At 41.3% G+C, this 26,007-nt stretch overlaps 1 protein-coding gene across 1 annotated transcript in view; it reads left to right on the forward strand.

Annotated features, from left to right (window-relative positions):
• The window catches only part of mib1 (MIB E3 ubiquitin protein ligase 1), a 125,711-nt gene that overhangs the window by 80,826 nt on the left and 18,878 nt on the right, over positions 1-26,007 (forward strand). The window contains exons 13-16 of the mRNA XM_078398243.1: positions 13,888-14,020; positions 16,402-16,488; positions 17,686-17,847; positions 23,593-23,774. Coding sequence (XP_078254369.1) covers positions 13,888-14,020; positions 16,402-16,488; positions 17,686-17,847; positions 23,593-23,774 — 564 coding nt within the window. The remainder of the gene's footprint in view (positions 1-13,887; positions 14,021-16,401; positions 16,489-17,685; positions 17,848-23,592; positions 23,775-26,007) is intronic.

A 26,007-nucleotide genomic window follows, 5' to 3' on the forward strand; every position in this document is an offset into this window, starting at 1 on the left:
ATGAAGAACCTTATCAAATGCCCTGCTGAAGTCGATATGTTCTACTTCTGCTTTGCTCTTCCAGAAAAGGTGTTTCTACTGCATTTTTATTTTGAGCCGATCATTGGCTACAATTGTGGTGTGACATTCAAGTCTGTTGAGGGTGTCCATGGGGATTGAAGCATTCGAGGTCCCAAATTTCATAGTGAGGAATGGAAAGTCTTAAAATCACAAAAGGTAAAATATAATGCCAATTTTGTTTTATTGTTCCCGGCGTTTGACCTTGAATTATAATTTTCAATTACAATTTTGGGTAGCCACTCAATAGCTATAGTTGTAAATCTGTGGAATTCTCTGCCTCAGAAGGCAGTGGAGGCCGGTTCTCTGAATGCATTCAAGAGAGCTAGATAGAGCTCTTAAGGATAGTGGAGTCAGGGAGTATGGGGAGAAGGCAGGAACGGGGTACTGATTGAGAATGATCAGCCATGATCACATTGAATGGTGGTGCTGGCTCGAAGGGCCGAATGGCCTACTCCTGCACCTATTGTCTATTGTCTAAATAAGTGTTATAACAATTTCAGTTGAGTTGTAAACAGGATTTTATAAATTAAAAAGACGCAATTTTGTCGTACTCGTTTAAGGGTATTGCTGCAATAAAATCTTGCACTAAAATCTTTTTTTATCTTACTACTCTTCACTTTGAGTACTTACAAGATGTTGAACAAAGGAAAGCCCTGACTAAAAATCCCAGAATGAAAGTAAAACTACTGATGAAAAAGCATTTGAAAGTTCATGGTAACATTTAATATACAAAACTCATTGGTGCAAATGGAACAGAGGATGATGGTATTGCAAGTTTAAATTAATTTTGAAGGGTAGGTGGGAATGTAAGTTGTGAGGTGAATAAACTAAAATAATTTCAATGGGATATACAAGTGAACAGAAATAAAACAGACAAGATAAAGTGAGAGTCAGTCTTACAGCATGGAAACAGGTCCCCTTGGCCCAACTTGCCCACACCGGCCAACATGTCCATGTACACTAATCCAACCTGCCTACTAAACTTGTCCTATTCATGTACCTGTCTAAATATTTCTTAAATGTTGCGAGAGTACCTGCCTCAACTACCTCTTCCGGCAGCTCGTTCCATGCACCATCAATCCATTGTGTGGAATAGAGTCCTAGCCTGCTCAACCTCTCTCTATAGCTCAAGCCCTCGAGTCCTGACAACATCCTCGTAAATATTCTTTCCTACATCTGCAACATGACCAAGTCTGAAGAAGGGTCTCGACCCGAAACGTCACCCATTCCTTCTCTCCAGAGATGCTGCCTGACCCGCTGTGTTACTCCAGCATTTTGTGTCTACCTTCAATTTAAACCCATATCTGCAGTTTTCTTTCTTATCCAACTGACTGCTTTGACTGATGGTCAATGTACCAAAAGCCTTTTTGACCACCATATCTACCTGTGATGCCACTTTCAACAAACTATGTACCTGTACTCCTGGATCCCTCTGCTCTACAACACCCCCCCAGAGCCCTATCGTTCACTGTGTAGGTTCTGCCCATGTTTGTGCTCCCAAAATGCGACAACTCACATTTCTCTGTATTAATTTTCATCAACCCGCTGTGTTACTCCAGTGTTACTTCCTCTGCTGACAAGATCCTGCTGCAATTTTTGACCACCATCTTCACTATCTACAATACCACCCTCTTTTGCATCATCCGTTGATTTGCTAACCATGCCATTTACGATTTCATCCAAATCATTGTATGTGTGAGGTTATCCATTTTGAAAGGAAAACTTGAAAAACCATGTATATTTTTACCCATCCTGCATCTATGAGGGAGATTGTACCGGTTGCATGAAAATGCTGGTTGTGTGGAATTGTTCAGAGAAAAAAAAACTTGTTCACCGCACACTCTTATTTTACGCATAAACCTTTAAATTGCTGAACTACAAGCCTTTCTAAATAACTACATTTTACACTGCAATTCAATGTTCAATTGCAATGACATTTATGTAAAGCACACCAAAAATAAATCCAATGAGTGACTGTATTAACCATCACATGAGGTGCCATATCTTCAAAGTAGATGTTGCTGTTAATCAGCCTGCAATTAACATAAATGAATTTAAAATGGCTTTTCGCACTCATTTTGCATAATGTGTAAAGTAAAATTCACCAAGTTTATTTTTAATAAAATAACAAAACAATCTCTAAATTTTTCAGGGTGAGAATTCTCGATGCCTAAATACCAGATAAACAAGATTTTACTGTTTTATTTCAATTGTGCGTGCTCATCTTCAGCTTTTTCTGAAGCCGACTCTTCAAAAAACTGTAAATAGAAAAGTGAAAGTTAATCTTGATTTAATTTCATACATTTATGTTAACTTTTGTCAGTGGTGTGCTATTTATTTTGCACAAGTGGCTAAATTAATCATTTGAATCACTTATGAGAGTAATTTGTGGATTTGAGCTTTATAAAACCATCCTATTCATTTCAGTGAGAAGGAAGCATTGTAAGGGAGAAATAAAGTAGGTAATTTACAAAGTTGAAATAATTTAATCGTCTTCAATTGTTACCAAATATTTCATTACAAGTGCATTCATTAATAAGTTCTTTTCAGTTTATTTCGTTAAGTTTTGAAAGTTCGATTAAATTAAATGTTCTTTTCTATTCACTGCTCATGAAATCCTAACAATTGGATGGGGGGGATGCCTTATCAAGACAGGGTTGTCAGTTTGGGTTTGTGTTCCTTGAAGTTGAGAAGTTACTATTCAAACACAAGATCCTAAAGGGGCTTGATGGTGTAGATGTTCAGATATTGTCACTCATGGGAGATTCAAGAACAAAGGGTTGTCGTTACAAAATAATGGGTCTGTTATTTAAAGATTTTTGACAGTTTTGATAGCCAGTTACCATGTGGGGCTTTCAACAGCCAGCAATTCAGGGGATACTGCTTGCTTTTCTTGTGCTTGTGATTGGTCAGTAATTTATGCTGAGGGAAGAGTAGTGCTGAGCGTCAAGGTTGGTTGTGGGGTGTGGGTGTCAGTTCATTGAGGCTGACTGATTTGAATGATCCCAAAGTTTTCGAGCAGCATATGATTTCATGTTCAAATCTATACATATAATTGGGCAACCATTTTTTTTATAAGAGTGCAAGCATATAATAAATATGATACCAAAAAACAGTTATCCACTCAGTTTACCAGTCTGCATTGATGGTTGTCCTTTGCAACAACAAATAATTTTATAAATTACTGATAAGAATGGTTATAATTGTACGTGGGGTTGAAGTCAAGAATGCAAAGTGTGGAAGTGGCATTGGTGGGAATTCTAGTGGTTAGCAAAGCTTTGTTGGTCCTAGTATGCGTAAGAAGCAAGGTTTCGCAATAGAGATGGTTATAGCTAAGGAGAAGGAATCTATTGAGACCCAAAGGTAGGATTTTGGATTAAATAATATATTAGGAGACCAGGAATGAATATGAATTAGCAAACATAGGAAAAAAGCTGAGAGAGACCTTCTGCTGGATAACAAAAGGGCAACCAAGTTTTGGTTGAATTATCGTTTAAAGTAGCTGCATCAGAAGAGACTGACCCCGAGAGCATTGCACTAATGAAGTTTGAAGGTGGTGGTGATGAGTGTTTTAATTAGTGATCAGAGGCAGAAATGTTAAGTGTTAGGTGGTCTCTGGTGATGATATGGGGTTGAATTCACTTGAAAGGTAAATAGGAACTCAAGGCTTCAAATAGTCCGGTTAAACTAGAAAGAGATAATAGTAGGAAAAGTACACATTTTATTGAAGAGACAGTGGCTTTGCTAGAATCGATGTTTTGTTGAAAGAAACTATCTTTTTGTTTTATCCACATTTAGCTAAAGAAAATTCCAGCTCATTCAAGGCTGGAAGTCGTAATTACTGCAATTTAGCCAAAGTTTTCATTGTACACTGTCAAAAACCAACTAATTCAAATAGTTGTGTAAATACCACATTCAATTTTATGCAATGAAAAAAGAAAAAAGTTTACACCATAGTCTAAGAGGACAAGATTACAGTTTCAGGACTGAGAAATTAAGAATATTAAATAAGAATGTTCTGGTTGATAGCATTCTTCTCTGCAATTCAGAAGATTTGGGAGATAGTCAGTATTATGGCATAGAAACTGCTCATTCAGCCCACTGCGTCTATGCCCGGCCATCATGCAAATCTGTACTAAACCCACTTATTTGCATGAATTCCATTTACCTGTCTCTTGTGGTGTTATTGTCCCTGCATCTGAATGGCAACACGTATAAAAAATGTACTCCTTAAATCTTCTTTAAACCACCTACCTCTCACCTTAAATCTCTGCCCTCATGTTTTAGATACTCCTACCATAGGAAACTTACACTGGTAACCTACCTTATATATGCCTCATTATCTTGTATATCCCTATTGGAATATGAAAACAAATATGTTGACATTTCTGGGTTTGTTTCACCATGATGGAGTTTAAATTTGAATTACATTTATTTTAATAGGGTGGAGAGGAGAACCTGCGTTTATAATCACTTTGTATTCTGAGAACTTTCAGTGGTGCTTTACATTCAGTTAGTTTGCAAAAACTAGTTTGCCCACAAAAAGAATCAAAACAACAGTGAGAAAAAGAATTATTTTGTCAGCCTTATGTGATCATTATATTTTCTTGAGAGCATTGGTGCCAGAGAATTTTTTCTACATTCACCTGAATCGATTCATGAAACCTTGGTTTAACATTTCACAGTCATTAAGTGATATAGTATGAAAATAGCCCTTCGGCCCACTGAGTCTGTGCCAAACGTTAACATCTCATCAAAGGAACATTCCTCACAACTACACTGAATTATCATCTGGGACTGTGGGATCAAGCATGAGAGTACAACTAGAATATGAATTTGTGATTCTGTAGAAAATTTTGAATGCGATACCAAAATATTTGTCAAGGCAAGTCAAATGAAGTTTATTTGTCACATACATATACAAGATGTGCAGTGAAATGAAAGTGGCTTTGCCTGCGGATTGTGCTAAACTACAAAACAGAATAGAAAAAAAAATGTTAACACAAAAAATAAATTAATACAGTAAATTAAATTAGTCCCTGGTGATATGAGAGTTAACAGTCCTGATGGCCTGTGGGAAGAAACTCCATCTCATCCTCTCTGTTTTCACAGCGTGACAGCGGAGGCGTTTGCCTGACCGTAGCAGCTGGAACAGTCCGTTGCTGGGGTGGTAGGGGTCCCCCATAATGTTGCTGGCTCTGGATCTGCACCTCCTGATGTATAGGTCCTGCAGGGGGGTGAGTGTAGTTCTCATAGTGCGTTCAGCCGAACGCACTACTCTCCGCACAGCCTTCCTGTCCTGGGCAGAGCTGTTCCCAAACCAGATTGTGATGTTCCCGGCCAAGATGCTTTCTACAGCTCCAGAGTAGAAGCACTGAAGGATCCTCAGAGAGACTCTAAATTTCCTCAACTGTCTGAGGTGGTCTGAAGAAGGGTCACGACCCTAAACGTCACCCATTCCTTCTCTCCCGAGATGCTGCCTGACATGCTGAGTTACTCCAGCATTTTGTGAATAAATACCTTCGAGGTGGTAAAGGTGCTGCCTTGCCTTACTCACCAGTACGGCAATGTGTGTTCATGTCAGATCCTCTGATGTGGACTCCCAGGTATTTAAAGCTGCTCACCCTATCCACAGCAGTCCCATTTAACTCCAGTGGCATGTACGTCCTCAGATGTTGAGCAGTTATTGAGCATAACCATGATTGGTTATGTTTTCAGTCTGATTGACAATGCCCCAAGGATGATATCAACTCAAATAAATATGTTTAATTATAAGGAACATTAACCACATTATATAATTAAACAGTTGTTACATAGTAATAAACAATTGGCTGCATGAGATTTGATATTGATATACTTATGCATCTGAATTTGGACGTCAACTTTTCACTATATATATTGGTGATTAATGTAGAAATGAAGAATAGTTTGAAATTTGTGGATGAAGTCAAGATAGGAGTGCAATATGTTGTGCAGAAGTGAGGAAGAAATGACAAAGGGAGAGGGCTAAGTCTGGGCAAAGCTGTGATAGATGGAATTAATTGTGGGAATGCATGATGTAATATATACTGGATCTGAATAAAAGAAATTGGAATATTTTTTCTATGGTGAGAGATGAAATATGACCAAGCAAAGAGATTTGGCATTCTTGCAGTTAAATATCTGAAGGCTTAATTACAGGTAATCAGCATATTGTGAAAACTGCACAGCATCGAATGCTGCAGGAATTGAGGGCGTGCAGCGTAGGTTTACTGGGTTAATTCCCGGAATGGCGGGACTGTCATATGTTGAAAGACTGGAGCGACTAGGCTTGTATACACTGGGATTTAGAAGGATGAGAGGGGATCTTATCGAAACATATAAAACTATTCAGAGGTTGGACAGGTTAGAGGCAGGAAACATGTTCCCAATGTTGGGGGAGTCCAGAACCAGGGGCCACAGTTTAAGAATAAGGGGTAGGCCATTTAGAACGGAGATGAGGAAAAACTTTTTCAATCAGACAATTGTAAATCTGTGGAATTCTCTGCCTCAGAAGGCAGTGGAGACCAGTTCTCTGAATGCATTCAAGAGAGAGCTAGATAGAGCTCTTAAGGATAGCGGAGTCAGGGGGTATGGAGAGAAGGCAGGAACGGGGTACTGATTGAGAATGATCAGCCATGATCACATTGAATGGTGGTGCTGGCTCAAAGGGCCGAATGGCCTTCTCCTGCACCTATTGTCTATTGTCTATTATATTGTTTTCCAATGTACGCTGAGTATCCAAGTTATGTTTAAGCAAAGCTCTATTGTAGCCTTTGCCTGAATCACAGTAGCTAGAGTAATTTATTTAGTTTCAGAGCCACCTTTTGTTCCTACAGAATAGTACCTCGTGTATGACTGGCTGTTTAATATAAATATGCACAACTCCTTTTACTTTTTATTATGTTTTCTGTTAATTACACATAGTATTTTGATAATTATGTTGGAGGTCCTGTTCCTGGCTGTCATTGAAGAGTATTTTTATTTCTCTGACATTGAAAATAACCTTCACTTGCATGAATTAGGCTCTGGTTATTGTACCCAGATCCCCAGCTGACTCGGTGGACAGCTGATTCCTATTTTAATGTGTGACAATGACTCCTGCACTTGCCTGTGACACTTGTGTGGCTCATATGGGATGTGTTATATATCCATGGTCTTTTCGGTATCAAATTATTTCCACACGTTTTGAAAATTTTAATAACTAACATGGATGTTTGTGTTATTGCTGCATTTAATTGCTCAAATGAATATGCTGCCTAAATATTTAAGAAAAAAAATCATTAGGGATTGTGACAATACTTAAAATATTCTTCAAATGTGTGTTGAATCTATTAACCATACTTCCCACAGAAGTATTAAGTGTCATCTTGCATGAATGAATATGCTTCAAATTTCTGTAAAAGAGCCAGGTTTTTTCAGTGAGAATCTCAATTCTATTCATACTCGCTTTCTTTATTTAAGCAAGGAACATTACAATCGAGAAATGAGGAACTGCAGATGCTGGTTTACAAAATAAGACACAATGTTGGAATAACTCAGCAGTTCAGGCAACATCTCTGGAGAACATGGATGGTGACGTTTAGGGTTGGGACTCCTCTCCAGACTTATTGTGGGTGGGGAGAAGAAAGCTGGAAGAGAGGAGGGAGAGACAAAGTCTGGCAAGTAATAGTGGGTACAGATAAGAGGTGGTGGGATTTGATAAGCAAATGGTTGGAAAAAGGCCCAAGATGAAAAGACATTAGGTGTGAGTCAAGAATTGAAGAGTTGTGAAGTTAGAGGAGGGAATGTTGATGGAGGGGAGGGGAGAAATATGCGTGAATCCAGGTGGTGCACAGGGGAGGGGATAGGGAACGGGGCCAAGAAAGAAGGGGAGTGGGTGGTTTTGAGATTAGCTAAAATTGGAGAATTTGATGTTTATACCGTTTGGTTGTAACTTGGGTTAAATTAATTTTAAAAACGGACAACCATCTCTGCAATTTGTCTGTTCCTAGTAGTTTTTATGATTTAAAGAAACTAGATGAATTTAAGATTAACGTACCTAACATGAGATAGAGCAGGTTAATAAAATTTGCTTGATTGAAGCACATTTTAAGAATAGGTGAGGGGAAAGCAAATGGAAATAGAACAGAATTGGAAAGTGGATTGATTAATGTTTTTGTTGCAAACAAAATATGGACTGAGCAAATTACTTCAATGTTAATACTTTTTTTGGCAAAAATCTCCATTAAAATTCAGGACTGAATGTGCTTATATAATTTGAGCTTTTAATTGATAATTTTAATTTTATAATTAAAATTTTAATTATAGTTTGAGCTTTTAATGTGGACTGTTTGTTTTCTTTTTTCAAAATGGTATTCTGTACTGTGTGATACAGATGAGACTGTTATTCATTTGTTTTTAATTGGTTCATTCAATAATATTTAAAAGTGGATGTGGTCCGAGAAACGCCTAACCATTCACGTAAAAGCACCAACAAAAAGGTTTTGGTCTCTGTGTAGTGAGTGGTTAGACTCTTATTTAGCCATGTCCTGTTGCTGATATTCTAATCCCATTTCTCTGTTTTCTTTACTTTCATAATTTGTTCATAATTGCTTTGGTTTGTCAGAACAAATAATATAATATGATTTATTCTCTCTACAAATGTTGTTATAATTCATAATTGTCTTTAGTGCAATAGAAACATAGAAAATAGGTGCAGGAGTAGGCCATTCGGCCCTTCGAGCCTGCACCGCCATTCAATATGATCATGGCTGATCATCCAGCTCAGTAACCTGTACCTGCCTTCTCTCCATACCCCCTGATCCCTTTAGCCACAAGGGCCACATCTAACTCCCTCTTAAATATAGCCAATGAACTGGCCTCAACTATCTTCTGTGGCAGAGAATTCCACAGACTCACCACTCTCTGTGTGAAGAAATGTTTTCTCATCTCGGTCCTAAAAGACTTCCCCCTTATCCTTAAGCTGTGACCCCTGGTTCTGGACTCCCCCAACATCGGGAACAATCTTCCCGCATCTAGCCTCTCCAACCCCTTAAGAATTTTATATGTTTCTATAAGATCCCCCCTCAGTCTTCTAAATTCCAGCGAGTACAAGCCCAGTCTATCCAGTCTTTCCTCATATGCAAGTCCCGCCATCCCAGGGATTAATCTGGTGAACCTTCTCTGTACTCCCTCTAAGGCAAGAACGTCTTTCCTCAGGTTAGGAGACCAAAACTGCACACAATACTCCAGGTGCGGTCTCACCAAGGCCCTGTACAACTGCAGCAGAACCTCCCTGCTCCTAAACTCAAATCCTCTTGCTATGAATGCCAACATACCATTCGCTTTCTTCACTGCCTGCTGCACCTGCATGCTTGCTTTCAATGACTGGTGTCATTGCGGTTTCTCATCAACTAGGCCCATCAGCAAAGATGATCATTTGCAAATGAGCATGATTGACCACCTGGTGGGTCCTTTCTGTGGGTCTTGAGATGGTTGACGAGACCGATCCTGGAGCCATAGGATTTATTATAGTGTGCGCATGGATGAGTGGTATGGATGGTGGAATGTGTAGGGCCATCTTTTCATAACTCTCTCCTTTCATTGGTGGCGCCTGTGTTTTGCAGTCTGTTGGAGATTGGATTCATGAGTTCAGTTCCTTTGTGAACAGTGATCTCTGTCCAGTGTTAGAATACATAGAAAATAAGTCCAGGAGCAGGCCATTTGGCCCTTCGAACCGCCATTCATTGTGATCACGGCTGATCATCCACAATCAGTAACCCGTGCCTGCCTTCTCCCCATATCCCTTGATTCCACTAGCCCCTGGAGCTCTTAAGTTCTCCCAGTTAGTGCGGCTGATATGGCACTTTTTGAGGTTGGCTAGGCCAACCACCCTCGAGCGATAAAGAAAGGCTGCTCTTTTCAGATATGACCTTGTGATATGTTAATGGTTTGTGCAGTTTCAGGACCAGAATACATTTAGTTGTATTTGACTTTTATGGAAATCCTATTTTCTACAGATGCTGCAGCAGCTTATGTATATTGGAACATTTATAAAACCTTTGCCTTCATTTTCCAAAAACTTTTTAAGGTTTGTTACTGAAATATACAGCTTACATTCACTACATAACAATAATATGCAGTCTTTGGAAGCAGTGCAGTACAGGGGAACAAAATTATGCTTGCTTTAACATATCTGATCTATAGAAAGTGGTTAAAAAGTTTGAGATTGTTAATGCCGATAAAGTAGATGAGTATGATTTAGAAATCTGATGAGTGTTGGATGTAATTAAATCTCTGGTATTTTTTTAAAAGTTAGACTTTTGAAATATATGCCATGAAAAAGGTGCATACATTGTTTTGTTCTCTGTATTTTAGTGTTCTAACAGACTTTGTGTTCTGATTGTCAGCATCATTAGTTTGGTGAGTGCAGACAGATACTGTTTTCTCTGGATATTACTCAGGCCTGCCATATGATGACATTGGTGAATTAGGTGGATAAGAAATATGTCATTTAATCAGGCTCCTTTGTTCTGATACAGTCCATGTTGCTTGTATTCATTCATTTGATCATGATTTTTCTACATGCAGTGGCCAACTTATTATGGCAAAAACTCGCTATTCAAACGAGATCGTGTGTTCAAAGTGTTTTGCTGAGTCATTAATTGGTTTGTAATATACTTTTTTAAGATTTTGTAAGTGATGCTATTTGTATATTAACCAAAGTTTACACATTGAAAAATATCATACAAACCTATTATTTAAAAATGAGAAAATGCTGTAAATAGTCAGCAGGACATATTGTGTTCATGGAATGAGAAACAGTTAACCATTCAGCTCATTAAACTAACCAGAGTTAGAGAAAGATTACCAACCCAGAAGGGTAACTATTTTGGCCATTATCTGTGTTTGTTCAGAGTTCAAACATTCACAATCTTATGTAGACACAAAATGCTGGAGTAACTCAGCGGGTCAAGCAGCATCTCTGGAGAGAAGGAATGGGTGACGTTTTGGGTCGAGACCCTTCTTCAGACTGAGGAAGGGTCTTGACCCGAAACGTCACCTATTCTCTTGACCCGCTGAGTTACTCCAGCATTTTGTGTCTACCTTCGATTTTAAAGTAGCATCTGCAGTTATTTTTCCTACACATCATTCACCATCTTTTTCTCTTTTGTGATATAAAATGTAATTTTGCCTCTAGTTTAAATAAAACTATAACTGTGGCGTAACTGCCATAATGTTCTCATAATGTAAATCAATTTGATGTTTTAAATAAATTGATCAGCTTAAGTCATGTGAAATATCTGAATTTAAATAACATTTAAAAATTGTACAAGTGCAGACCTAAGGGTAACAAAGTCTGTTACTATGAGACTTGCTCTGCATTTGCTACAGATTAGCGAAGTGCAATTAGAGTTGTTCTTGCATTCCGTAAACCTCCATGAGATGCCATTAAGTGAAGACAGCTGTTTCTGGCAGGAATAAACACTGGCCCAGAGTTTCCACTGATTGAGCTGCCCAAGACCATGTCTCACTTTCCCTCAAAGCACGTTTTGACCTGCAGCTGGTCATCTTGATCACAGCTGATCACCAAGGCCCTACACAATCCAGAGCAATGTCCCTGAGTGAAACTGACATCTTGCACATCCCCTGCCAACAAAATACATCAAGAGCTTGTGAAGCATATTCTGGAAATCTAAATCAAAATGCCAAGTTCTGAAGGTATACAGCAGCTCAGAATGCTGACAATAATACTTTTATTTAATGATGGCATGAATCACACTGGTAGAGCTGCCTCCACAATGCCAGAGATCTGTGTTAGATCCGGACTACGAGTGCTGTCTGTGTGGAGTTTGTACATTCTCACTGTAACCATGTGAGTTTTCTCCGGTTTCCTCCCACACGTGCAGATTTCTAGTTTAATTGACTTCTGTAAATTCCCCCTCGTGTGTAGGATGCGAAACTGGGATAACATTGAACTAGTAAACAGGTGATCGAGGTTGGCGTGGACAAGGTGGGCAAAAGGCCCATTTCCATGTTGTATCTCTAAACTAAACTAATTATTTTAATGTCCCTGGCATTGAGAAACATTCTAAAGCACTCAAAAAACAATAAAAAAGAAAAAAGCTCTACATGTTACCCTATTAAAAATAGAACTCTTAAAACACATGGGAGCAGTTGAAAATAATCTTACTTGAATCAGCTTAATTAAGTATAATTTCTTTCAATTGGAATCAATGGTTCTGCTTGATTGGTGCCAGGTTAATCTGGCACAGGTTTAATAGTCAATTTCCCAGCCTAAGTTTTCTGCTATCTGACTGGGTTACAGACACAGTTGTCTGGGATTAACAATCAGCTGATCTGAAATTCAAGACTTCTGCCTTTGTTCAAGAAACCTGAACTACTGCCAAGTAGGTTAAAGGAGGCTATAACAGGAGCAATTGCCTGTTTCTAACCAGAAAATTTGAGCCACACATAAATGGTGAAATTGCAGTGAATGCAAATGGTTACTATCTTTTGTATCAAAGTAGCAAATATAATGTGGATTTATTTGAAAGCAAAATCTTTTAGGCAATGGGGGACATTCTATTATACGTCAAGCTGGGAAGGGAGTTATTCACACACCAGAGTATCATCAGCCTGTGACATGCTATAATACTGTGGAATATGTGTAGCTCGCTATGTTTGCAATTTGATTTTGTGATCATCATTATCATGAGGGTGATGAATTAGGCATTCAGAAATCCTGAAGAGAGCTGGTTTGGCACTTACCTAATCAAATTACCTTACCTAATTTGGTCATCACCTAATACTTCTGAACGGCATTGTTTTGTGATGGTATGCACAACAATGGTGTACAATACTGACGGTGCCACAATGATTTTATGATGTACCGGCACCTCTTTAAAAAAAGTTTAAAAGCTGTATTGTTGTACATTGGAAATTGGAATTTAAAGATGTCAAAAATAAATGTTATTCTTACTAAATATTTAGTTGGTAAGCACAGTATAAATAGCTTTTGTAGAAACAAGTACTGAATAAAGCAATGTAACTTAAAATTGATAGTGAGAAGTGTAATTTCTAGAGTGCAAGGCATTTTTATTTATAAATGTGGTTCCTTTGACAAAGCTTAATATATTTTGAAATGATAAACAGTCTTAAAATTGGTTCAATGTTTCATCGTACCAATTATATTTTGATTATCTTGTTTTCTTCTTGTGGGATCACACACGTTGTCTCATTATCATTGATTGCTCCACGTAAAAAAGTATAAAATTTCTTAATTTACCACTGACACCTTTCATAACTGTTGCATTTACTGCCATTGTTGGTGTTCTTAGCTTCGCTGGAAACGGTATTGATGTTCTTTTCTTGAAGCTATATCTCATTCCCAATCCATCAATGTCTGCAATAATCGCTATTGTATATTGAACACAGCGCTCTGCCTTAATGAAATTTATCATTAGCTCTTCATTCGTACATCATTCCCTTGTAGTTGCCGAGCTGTTTTCTTCTGCTAACCTTTAAAACCATGTTTGCTAATGCTGATTATAGATCCCCATTTGTTCCCCTGTCTTAGATCAGCTAAATTAATTGCAAGTGTTAGAAACTATAATTTGGAAAATTCCGGATTCATGTGCTGCTCGGTAGATAAACTAGTTGAACTATCAAGTGACTGCACCCCAAAAACAAACAATTCTTTTGTATTTGTACGTGGGCTTCTTATGTTGTTGTTCTTTTAATTAATTGGAAAATGTTGGGTGTTACGTGGAAACTTTCGTGGTATTTTTCAATAAATTTGACATTTGACATGTTTTGTAACTGCAGTGCCATGCGTGTGTTACTTTCCAAACTCCCAAGGCCATGGATTGTGGATGAGAAGAAGGATGATGGATATACTGCTTTACATTTAGCAGCACTGAACAATCACGTTGAAGTGGCAGAATTATTAGTGCATCAGGTATGATTTTGTGCTGAACATGTTTGCCTTTTAATGGAAAATGAATCGTTTTGAGGGAAGATGTGTTCACTATAATTTCACCAGTGCAGTAGTTTACTAAACATGCCCTCGTTTTTTAAATTGATGGAAACGGAGATTAAGTAAGAGTATAATTATGAACACTGGTGTACTTTCAGCAGTACTTTTAATCTAAGCATGATCTACAGTGGCATTACAAATCTCCTCATCTCCGTTCTAAATGGCCTGTTATATGGTCTTTTATAATTGACTCCAGCATCCTCCCCACCACTGATGTCAGACTAACTGTCATAACAAGAAAGTTGGATTTTGGGTGTTTTCCACTGTACACAATGAACGTGAATTAATTTAAGTGATAAGGGAACTGTTATCTAGAAGGTTTGCTTGGATTAGTTTGTTGGAAATGCTGTTCTACAATGGGTTTCTTACTTTTGGAACTGCTTATTATACTTGCATCACAGTTTTGTTTTTGCATCCATGTATTCCTGAAGCTGTCCTTAAATCCAGTTGTTGCAGACTTCCATTCTGCTCCTAGATATTTGCATATTCCATCCAGCAATTCGAGCCTCTCCCCAACTGACAAGTTTCCCAAGACTCAGAAATTGTCTTGGACATTAATAAAGATGGAACAAAGATACAGTCTTGGGTATGGAGCCTTAATAAAATATTTAAGAGCCAGTTTGCTTGCCAGTCCTTTATCCCCATTGAAACTAGAAGTGCTGGGTGTGATTTGAAACATTTTAAATATAAATTTCTTTCTTATCCATTTGCACTTTTTTTTTTCTTCATTACTATTATCTCCTGCAACACTGTCCTAGTCTTCCATTGCATTGCATTCTAACTTGCATGCATTGATCCAAAAGCAAAATAATGCCAAAGATTGAAATTTGAAATAAGTGCTGTTGATTTGAAAATAATGTGCAAGTCATGAACATCTGTGGCGAGAGAAACAGCATTTAAAGTCAATGACCAATCATCAAAATGCAGTTGTCTTTTGAGTTATTGATTTAGATTTAGAGATACAGCGCGGAAACAGGCCCTTCGGCCCACCAAGTCCGCGCCGCCCAGCAATCCCCGCACATTAACACTATCCTACACACACTAGGGACAATTTTTACATTTTACCCAGTCAATTAACCTACATACTTGTACGTCTTTGGAGTGTGGGAGGAAACCGAAGATCTCGGAGAAAGCCCACGCAGGTCACGGGGAGAACGTACAAACTCCGTACAGACGGCGCCCGTAGTCAGGATCGAACCCGAGTCTCAGGCGCTGCATTCGCTGTAAGGCATCAACTCTACCACTGCGCCATGCGTGATGGTGTCACTAGCCCTGACGAAAATAAAACGCTGGCCCCTAATGACGATCATTGAACTTGTCAAAATAAACTTTATTTTCAATTTTATCTAAAATTGGAAGAATATTGGAGTGACACGTGATGAATGGTATGTAGCAGCTATCTGGATATCAAGCAGAACCTCCATAATTTGTGTCAGTGGTGGCATGTCGTTTGCACTTTGAAAGCTTAATTCCTTTCCTTCCCATAAAGCATGCTGCTGATGAGTCGCAGAGGATACCACTGGATGCCAACATGAACTTGTTGGAATCTGGCAATTCCCAAAAATAACAACGTGTTATTGACTATTGGTAACTGCTATGGGAACCTTTATAAGCTAGTCATAGAAATTGTAATTATAATGGATCACAATTACAATAGGCTACCAGATAGATAAACTGCTTGGTTGAAGCCTACCTATCTTTTGATGTGCATCATTATTCTGATTAAGCATGATATAAATACCCGATTGCATTTAAAATACATCGAAACAAACAGCATGCCATAAGTCGTAAACTGGTACAGAGAAATACTTTGTTAGGCCAAATAATCAAAATCTATTCCCCAAGGTTGGGTATCAAAAACCAAGGGGCTTAGATTTAAGGTGAGAGGAAGGAGTTTTAAAGAGATTTGAGAGAAAAGTTTTAAACAGTGATTGATATCTGGAACTTGCTAATGGAATCTAATGCAATTAGTACCTTTCAGAGGCATTTAGAACCACCTAAACAAGCAAATTAGAAGGCTATGATCCTAATGCAGATAAATGTCGTTAGTGCATATGGGCAAAAAGTGTGACATTAGCCACAATGGGTCGAAAGGCCCATTTCGGTGTGTACAGTCCCAACTCTATGATAATTCCAGAATTAAAATAATGTTTGTTTATACTAGCAACTACATTAGAAAACTGGAATGATGACAATAATGTACTATTAGTAACAAGATGTACCTTGATTTTGTACGAGAACTGAGATACGATGTAGTCGGGAAACTTGCTTGATTGCAAATGCATATGTTTCATGTTTTTCAGGGTAATGCTAGCCTGGATATCCAGAATGTTAACCAGCAAACTGCATTACATTTAGCTGTTGAGCGCCAGCATACTCAAATTGTTCGGGTAAGATAGAACCTGTGTATTTTAAGAGAAGGTATTGAGATGTTTGGGGAAATTGATTGATGAAATCGTAGATGCTGAAATTGCTGTACATGTACAAATATATCCATGAGCAACAAAAATGCCAGCACGATATGCAGCACTGCATCAGTGCTGAGTGTTCCTCAACTTATCAGTTACTGTGATGTAGAATTAACCACAAAAATCTGACAGGACTGCTGTTATTATGTAACTGCTTAAAATTTGTTCTGATAAGCAGAAATACAGTTGAACCTGCAGTTAGAGTTTTGAGTTGCACTATTTCATGTTTTGTGTAATGTAGTCAATGTTTTAACTCGTGCAGTACTCTGTATGGATGAAATAGTTAATTAATACTTGGTTAATGATCAGGAGGCACCACCAGGAACAAGAGTCCTCATGGAATATCTACCCTTCCTTCTATTGTGCATGGCTAGACTAGAAAATTGGCGCAAACCTATGCCCTCTGCTGACATTAACGTAGCAATGAATTGCCCCATGAATTGATGTAGAGTGGCTGTCTGTGAGGGCTTCTGTTGGGAGGGTTGGTGTAAGTGGTGTGGCCGCTCAGATGTTGCTACATCACGTCTAGCACAATGAATGATGGCTTTGCTGGAAACGTAGCCCCCGCTCTGTAAATTGGACAGACAGTCCTGATCCTACCGTATTTCTCATCGCCTTCTGTTGGATGTGATGGAAGCTGCTATCTCCCCTTCTGTTTGGCTATATGGTTCCCCTCAGTCAGGACATTTCTCCAAGATAACAAGCTCAATGGCATCAAGCACTGTTGTGAGCAAAATTAAAGTTATTGTATCCACTATTTTGAGTTTAAATATCTTTTTCTAATGAAATAAGGTTATCAGACTTTTAAACTAAGTCTCCATGTCACATTTTCCATGTACTTAATGCTTTGAGTAACAGCTTTAAGTTGAACAGTATATTTCAATATTCCCAATTAACGTTGGATTTATGGGGAATTTTCACTCGTGGATGTCACGTGTGTAACAAATTTCAAATTCATTAATAATTTGACTGAAATCAAAAATTAAAAGTATCAACTTGAAGTTTAATTTGTATTGTTAGGACGGATGCTCATCCAATATAAAGTTTTCGACATTAATAGAATGTAAAGAAGGGCCTTCAAGGGCACGTTGTAACTGTGAATTCTACTTTATTTTTAAGCTATTGGTTCGTGCTAGTGCAAAATTGGACATCCAAGATAAAGATGGCGATACACCTCTTCATGAAGCCCTGCGCCATCACACTTTGTGCCAGCTCCGTCAACTACAGGATATGCAGGATGTGGGAAAAGTAGACAGTGGCTGGGAACCTTCCAAGAACACAGTAAATATAGTTTATTGATTAAAGTGTTGTATGTTTAATATATATGTTTTTTGTATTGAGGAGGAGAATGGATGAGAAAGAGATGGTAATGAACAGTGCAGATTCACTAGAACAGTAAATTGAGGACAAGTTGCATAGTCATTGTGGACGTATTCCTTGGAGTTTCGAACATTGAGTTGTAATCTAATTGAAATCATTCATTTAATGAATTGAAATAGGTAGATACAGTGCAACTAGTTCCTACAGTAGAATCCAGAAGAAGAAAGCAGAATCTTAAAATAGGACCATTGGCAGTTAAAGAGTGAAATTAGAAAGGGCATCCTCATAGGATTGTGGCAATCAGGAACTCCTTCCTCAAAAGGCAGATATTAGATTTTCATTAGGGATTGGTTCAAGGCTTATGAAGCGACAAAGGGTAAAACTGTGATCATTTTACATAGGAGTGAGGCTTGAGGAGCTGAAAACTTAATGCTATGTATCGTGTTATTAGCCATTTTTGAATCAACTCAGCTGATGGATTAATTGAGAAGATTGAAGAATAAATTCTCCTTGTTCTATTGAATAAATCAAATAATTTGTTTATTCTAGTAAGGGGCAATTTATGAACTTTTCTGTGATTGGGTAGATTTATAAAGCATATTGACTATGATGGTATTGGTGTCTCTTTTCAAATTGGACTAATTGTCCATTGAAATAACTTTAATTAATTTAAGTGAATTATGAATTTAAATTTCTAAAAATTAATTTTCCATTTCAAGTGCAATTTATACATGCCCTTTATACATGCCAACTAGAAATGTTATGCCTTATTTGCTCACTTCATCAGATAACATAAATTACTGGATTCTATCTACAACAGAGAAAAAATTGATGTGGCGTAAAATCTTTGGATTTTTTTTTCTTTAGAGTAGAAGTATTGTATGATCAAAGTTGCAAATAATGGGGGAAACAAGATTATTTGTACAAATTATCAAAAGCTTCAAACTGTAAATTGACTGCCATAATATCCTGTGCTGAAAGTAATGAAAGGAAGCAGCCTCATGACTGTATATACTCAAATATTATTCCTGTCCACCTCTATTTTTGGGAAATCAGTTTGGTGAAATTAAGGATGTTGTCATTTAATGTAGTGGCATGGGACTTTGCTGACACTCGATTTAGACAATAAACAATAGGTGCAGGAGTAGGTCATTCGGCCCTTCGAGCCAGCACCACCATTCAATGTGATCATGGCTAATCATTCTCAATCAGTACCCCGTTCCTGCCTTCTCCCCATACCCCCTGACTCCGCTACCCTTAAGAGCTCTATCTAGCTCTCTCTTGAATGCATTCAGAGAATTGGCCTCCCACTGCCTTCTGAGGCAGAGAATCCCACAGATTTACAACTCTGACTGAAAAAGTTTTTCCTCATCTCCGTTCTAAATGGCCTACCCCTTATTCTTAAACTGTGGCCCCTGGTTCTGGACTCCCCCAACATTGGGAACATGTTTCCTGCCTCTAACGTATCCAACCCCTTAATAATCTTATGTTTCGATAAGATCCCCTCTCATCCTTCTAAATTCCAGTGTATACAAGCCTAGTCGCTCCAGTCTTTCAACATATGACAGTCCCACCATTCCGGGAATTAACCTAGTAAACCTATGCTGCACGCCCTCAATAGCAAGAATATCCTTTCTCAAATTTGGAGACCAAAACTGCACACAGTACTCCAGGTGCGGTCTCACTTTAGAACGGAGATGAGGAAGAACTTTTTCAGTCAGAGAGTGGTGAAGGTGTGGAATTCTCTGCCTCAGAAGGCAGTGGAGGCCAGTTCGTTGGATGCTTTCAAGAGAGAGCTGGATAGAGCTCTTAAGGATAGCGGAGTGAGGGGGTATGGGGAGAAGGCAGGAACGGGGTACTGATTGAGAGTGATCAGCCATGATCGCATTGAATGGCGGTGCTGGCTCGAAGGGCTGAATGGCCTACTCCTGCACCTATTGTCTATTGTCACTGGGGCCCTGTACAACTGCAGAAAGACCTCTTTGCTCCTATACTCAACTCCTCTTGTTATGAAGGCCAACATTCCATTGGGTTTCTTCACTGCCTGCTGTACCTGCATGCTTCCTTTCAGTGATTGATGCACTAGGACACCCAGATCTCGTTGTACTTCCCTTTTCCTAATTTAACACCATTCTGTGGCGGCTCCCAAGGGTAGGGCCATACTACTACCGACCCCTCGGCACGGGAATGGACCAGTCCCGGGAGGCGGTCCTGGACTCAGGGATATAAGGACAAGGTTTGGGCGCCAAGCCATTCCGGCAGACTAGACCCGTCTGAGACCCACGATACAATAAATATACCTTCCCGAAATACCTGGCTCCTTGCCTTTATCAACACGCTACATTGGTGACCCCGACGTGTCCTGGTCAAGGGCTCCCACCAGGTGGAAAAACCGGGTGTTATCCACTGTGATGCCCTGCAGCTGGAACTGGCCTCCGCCTTGAGGATGTTCCCCTCGGCCCCGGAGCGACGACGATACTTTGCGATGTGTCGGCAGGTCAGCCGCGCCCCATCGTCCCGGCCGCGTGGCGCAGGAGGGTGTTCGACGTGGTCCACGGGCTGGCTCACCCATCCATCCGGGCGACGATCTCATTGGTAGCTGCGCGGTTCATGTGGCATGGTCTGCGCAAGCAGGTTGGCCAATGGGCCCGCACCTGCATTCCGTGCCAGACGTCAAAAATTCAACGCCACGTCCGGGCGCCACTCCAAGGGATCGGTCTACCCTGCCGCCGTTTCGACCACCTGCACGTGGACATTGTGGGCCCGCTCCTGCCGTCCCGGGGCATCATCCACCTCTTCACGGTGGTGGACCGCTTCACGCGGTGGCCGGAGGCCATACCACTGGCTGATACGTCTACAGCCACATGCGCTCGTGCGTTGGCCGCGCACTGGATTGCTCGCTTTGGTGTGCCGGTGGTCATCTCATCGGACCGGGGGCCACAGTTCACCTCCGAGCTGTGGTCGGCCATGGCCCACCTGTTGGGCGTGCGGCTGCACCACACCACGGCCTATCACCCGCAGGCAAACGGCTTGGTGGAGAGGTTCCACCGGCAGCTGAAGGCAGCGCTGAAGGCGCGACTCGCCGGCCCCGACTGGATGGACGAGCTACCATGGGTTTTGCTGGGCATCCGGACTGCCCCCAAGGAAGACCTGGCTTCATCCTCAGCGGAGCTCGTCTACGGGTCTCCGCTCACGGTGCCCGGGGAGTTCGTGCCCTCGTTGCCGGGGCGAGAGGAACCGCCCTCATCCACCCTACATCGCCTCCGAGAGCGAGTTGGCAAGCTCGCACCCGTGCCGACGTCCCGCCATGGGACATTCCGCCCTTACGTGCCATCGGCCCTCCAGGACTGCGCCTTTGTGTTCCTGCGCCGTGACGCCCACGAGGCGCCACTCCAGAGGCCGTATGAAGGCCCGTACCGGGTGCTGGAGCACGGGCAGACAACCTTTGTTTTGGACATGGGGGGCCGGCCGGAGGCCGTGTCAATTGACCGCCTGAAGCCGGCCCACTTAGACATCGACCAACCGGTGCGGGTGGCCCAGCCTCGGCCACGAGGTCGCCCCCCTTTGCGGGTCCCACCGCCTGTCTCTCCAACTGTGCCTCCGCCGGCCCCTCTGTCGACCGATTACCGTACGCGGTCCGGTCGGGTTGTGCGACCACCAGTGCGTTTCGTGCCTCCGGATCTGGGGGGGGGTACTGTGGCGGCTCCCAAGGGTAGGGCCATACTACTACCGACCCCTCGGCACGGGAATGGACCAGTCCCGGGAGGCGGTCCTGGACTCAGGGATATAAGGACAAGGTTTGGGCGCCAAGCCATTCCGGCAGACTAGACCCGTCTGAGACCCACGATACAATAAATATACCTTCCCGAAATACCTGGCTCCTTGCCTTTATCAACACGCTACAATTCAGATAATAATCTGCCTTCTTATTCTTACCACCAAAGTGGATAACCTCACACTTATCCACATTAAACTGCATCTGCCATGCATCCGCCCACTCGCACGACCTGTCCAAGTCACCCTGCAACCTCATAGCATCTTCCTCACAGTTCACACTACCACCCAGCTTTGTATCATCTGCAAATTTGCTAATGGTTCTTTTAATCCCTTTGCCAAGTCATTAATGTATATTGTAAATAGCTGCGATCCCAGCACCGAGCCTTGCGGTACCCCACAAGTCACTGCCTGCCATTCTGAAAGGCACCCATTTATCCCCGCTCTTTGCTTTCTATCTGTCAACCAATTTTCTATCCATGTCAGTACCCTACCCCCAATACCATGTGCTCTAATTTTGCCCACTAATCTCCTATGTGGGACCTTGTCGAAGGCTTTAGTGCTTGCCGGTTGAATGTATTTTAATATAGACACAGAGTGCTGGAGTAACTCAGCGGGTCAAGCACCATCTGTGGAGAAAAAGGGTGTGTGTCGTTTTGGGTCGGGACTCCTATCCTTTTTCTCCAGAGATGATGCTTGACCCATTGAGTTACTCCAGCACTTTGTCTATCTTCGGTATATATCAGCATCTGCAGTTCCACTGGAGATGAAAAGACAAAAGGTGTGAGTTAAGGAGATGCGGGTGGAAGAAACATGGAATGTGAAGCCAGAGGATGGAATATCCAGGTCGTTGTCTCTTCCCTGTGCCCCACCTGGATGTGCCACCATTTCTCCCTTTCCCCTGCCCTCCATCTCCTTTCACCTATATTCCTTCCTCTGCTTCCCATTACATACCTCTTCAATCCTTGTCACACATTTTTTGACTTTTCACCTCTGGCCTTTTTTTCAACTATCTGCCAATCCACCTCACCTGTATCCACCTATCAATTGCTAGGCTTTGTCCAGCCCCACCTCTATTCCAGCTTTCTTCTCCATGCTACAATCCACCTGAAGAAGTGGATTCAGCCCAAAACATCGCCTATCCATGCTCTCCAGAGATGCTACCTGATCTGCTGAGTTACTCCAGTACTTTGAGATGAAAGATGAGGCTATGAATGAATAAGCAATATTTTAAATTTGAATTATTTTAGTGTTTTGGGTGATATTGGCAAACAAGTACAAGGATGATGGATCAGTGGAATTCAGTACAGATAGACGGTGGTGGCCAAGATAAGAATATGCTGAGTTTTGCATGAATGGTAAATTACATAATAATTGAAGAAAGAACTTATTTTGATTTCAATTCGAGCCTTCTTGATATTAAACAGCACTGCCTGCCAAACTTCTAAATTATTTATTTGTTTTATCATTTTTCCCCGCATACCAGCTGTCTCTGGTGTTGATGCCACAAGCATTCTAGACCAAATACTGTTTTGTATCCATTAGTGTTTCTAGTGTCAAGCATTTAAGTTAATTGGAAGAAGGGGCTGAGAGGGAGAATGTGGGGAAAGTTATCTTAGTTCAAGAGAAAACATTGAAGGTGTTTAGGGAATAAAACTGATGAAGAAAATTGCAGCACCCACTGGAAAACAACTAATGGATGCAGCAGTTTCCTCAAATTTTTTAAAAAATTGAATAAAGAGACTCCAGTTTTGGAAACTTTGCAAGTGATGTCCTATATAACTGGTAAACAGAGAAGCTGTGCTGACAAGATCTCTTAAAATAATCCTGCAAGTTGTATATGAAAGAATTCTTGTTCTGAAGGTTTTTTTTTAATAACCTAAATATTTAATCATGCTTCCATATTTTAAGATTTATAATTCTTTTCTTCAGTTGCTTATGGGCCTCGGGACACAGGGAGCAGATAAAAAGAGTGCGGCTTCTATCGCTTGCTTCCTAGCTGCAAATGGAGCCGATCTTGCTATTCGCAATAAAAAAGGACAGTCACCACTTGACCTTTGCCCAGACCCAAACCTCTGTAAGGTCCTGGCAAAATGTCACAAAGAGAAAGTCAGGTTTGTGTACCAATATTCTTTTGACATTATTGCAGTCATAAATTTATTGTGTTGGAAGTGTGTACAAATTAAACATATTTTTTTAACTTTCTAAAGTTAATTGATTAGTATTAGTCTTTGATATTTTTTTGTTACTTACAAGCTTGTAACATGTTCTGATACCCAGCAAGTTATTGAAAATACCAGTGGTAGAAGATTCAGTAATAATGACCACTGTATCTATATATAGTACAAGATTGTACCATTTTTGAGTAAAAAGATTTTATTCATTGCTCTTTCTGGACGTTTCCTTGTATTACATATAAAACACTGAAAGGCATCTCATATCTGCAATAAAATCCATGCACTGCTAGACTCTGCTGCATAGGATTACAGGACAAAAATTTGTTGTAGATCACAAGTGTCCCAATGTTGCTTTAAATGAGTAAAGACTGCATTATTTTAAAATGTACAGTTTTGTTCTCAAGTATTTACAGTGGAACAAGGATAGCAAATGCATATAAGTATAAGAAAATAACTGCAGATGCTGGTACAAATCGAAGGTATTTATTCACAAAATGCTGGAGTAACTCAGCAGGTCAGGCAGCATCTCGGGAGAGAAGAAATGGGTGACGTTTCGGGTCGAGACCCTTCTTCAGACTGATGTCAGGGGGGCGGGACAAAGGAAGGATATAGGTGGTGACAGGAAGATAGAGGGAGATCTGGGAAGGAGGAGGGGAAGAGGGGGACAGAGGAACTATCTAAAGTTGGAGAAGTCGATGTTCATACCACTGGGCTGCAAACTGCCCAGGCGAAATACGAGGTGCTGTTCCTCCAATTTCCGGTGGGCCTCACTATGGCACTGGAGGAGGCCCATGACAGAAAGGTCAGACTGGGAATGGGAGGGGGAGTTGAAGTGCTCGGCCACCGGGAGATCAGTTTGGTCAATGCGGACCGAGCGCAGGTGTTCAGCGAAGCGATCGCCGAGCCTGCGCTTGGTTTCGCCGATGTAAATAAGTTGACATCTAGAGCAGCGGATGCAATAGATGAGGTTGGAGGAGGTGCAGGTGAACCTTTGTCTCACCTGGAAAGACTGTTTGTGTCCTTTGATGGAGTTGAGGGGGGAGGTAAAGGGACAGGTGTTGCATCTCGTGCGGTTGCAGAGACTCAGAAGGCAGAACTCACTGACTTCATACACTTCACCTCCAATTTCCATCCTGCCCTTAAATATACCTGGACTATCTCCGACATCTCCCTCCCGTTTCTGGACCTCACCATCTCCATCACAGGAGACAGACTAGTGACGGACATTTACTATAAACCCACTGACTCGCACAGCTATCTGGACTACACTTCTTCCCACCCGGTCCCCTGCAAAAAGTCTATCCCCTACTCCCAATTCCTCCGTCTACGCCGCATCTGCGCCCGGGATGAAGTGTTTCACACTAGGGCTTCAGAGATGTCCTCGTTCTTCAGGAAACGGGGCTTCCCCTCCTCCATTATAGATGAGGCTCTCACTAGGGTCTCTTCTACATCCCGCAGCTCCGCTCTTGCTCCCCCTCCCCCCACTCGCAACAAGGACAGAATCCCCCTCGTTCTCACCTGCCACCCCACCAGCCAGCGGATCCAACAAATCATCCGCCAACATTTCCGTCACCTACAACGGGACCCCACCACTGGCCATATCTTCCCATCCCCTCCCCTCTCTGCGTTCCGCAGAGACCGTTCTCTCCGTAACTCCCTGGTCCACTCGTCCCTTCCTACCCAAACCACCCCATCCCCGGGCACTTTCCCCTGCAACCGCACGAGATGCAACACCTGTCCCTTTACCTCCCCCCTCAACTCCATCCAAGGACCCAAACAGTCTTTCCAGGTGAGATAAAGGTTCACCTGCACCTCCTCCAACCTCATCTATTGCACCCGCTGCTCTAGATGTCAACTTATTTACATCGGCGAAACCAAGCGCAGGCTCGGCGATCGCTTCGCTGAACACCTGCACTCGGTCCGCATTGACCAAACTGATCTCCCGGTGGCCGAGCACTTCAACTCCCCCTCCCATTCCCAGTCTGACCTTTCTGTCATGGGCCTCCTCCAGTGCCATAGTGAGGCCCACCGGAAATTGGAGGAACAGCACCTCATATTTCGCATGGGCAGTTTGCAGCCCAGTGGTATGAACATCGACTTCTCCAACTTTAGATAGTTCCTCTGTCCCTCTCTTCCCCTCCTCCTTCCCAGATCTCCCTCTCCACCTATA

This window comes from Rhinoraja longicauda, chromosome 4, assembly GCF_053455715.1.
Source record: "Rhinoraja longicauda isolate Sanriku21f chromosome 4, sRhiLon1.1, whole genome shotgun sequence".
Classification (NCBI taxonomy): domain Eukaryota; kingdom Metazoa; phylum Chordata; class Chondrichthyes; order Rajiformes; family Arhynchobatidae; genus Rhinoraja; species Rhinoraja longicauda.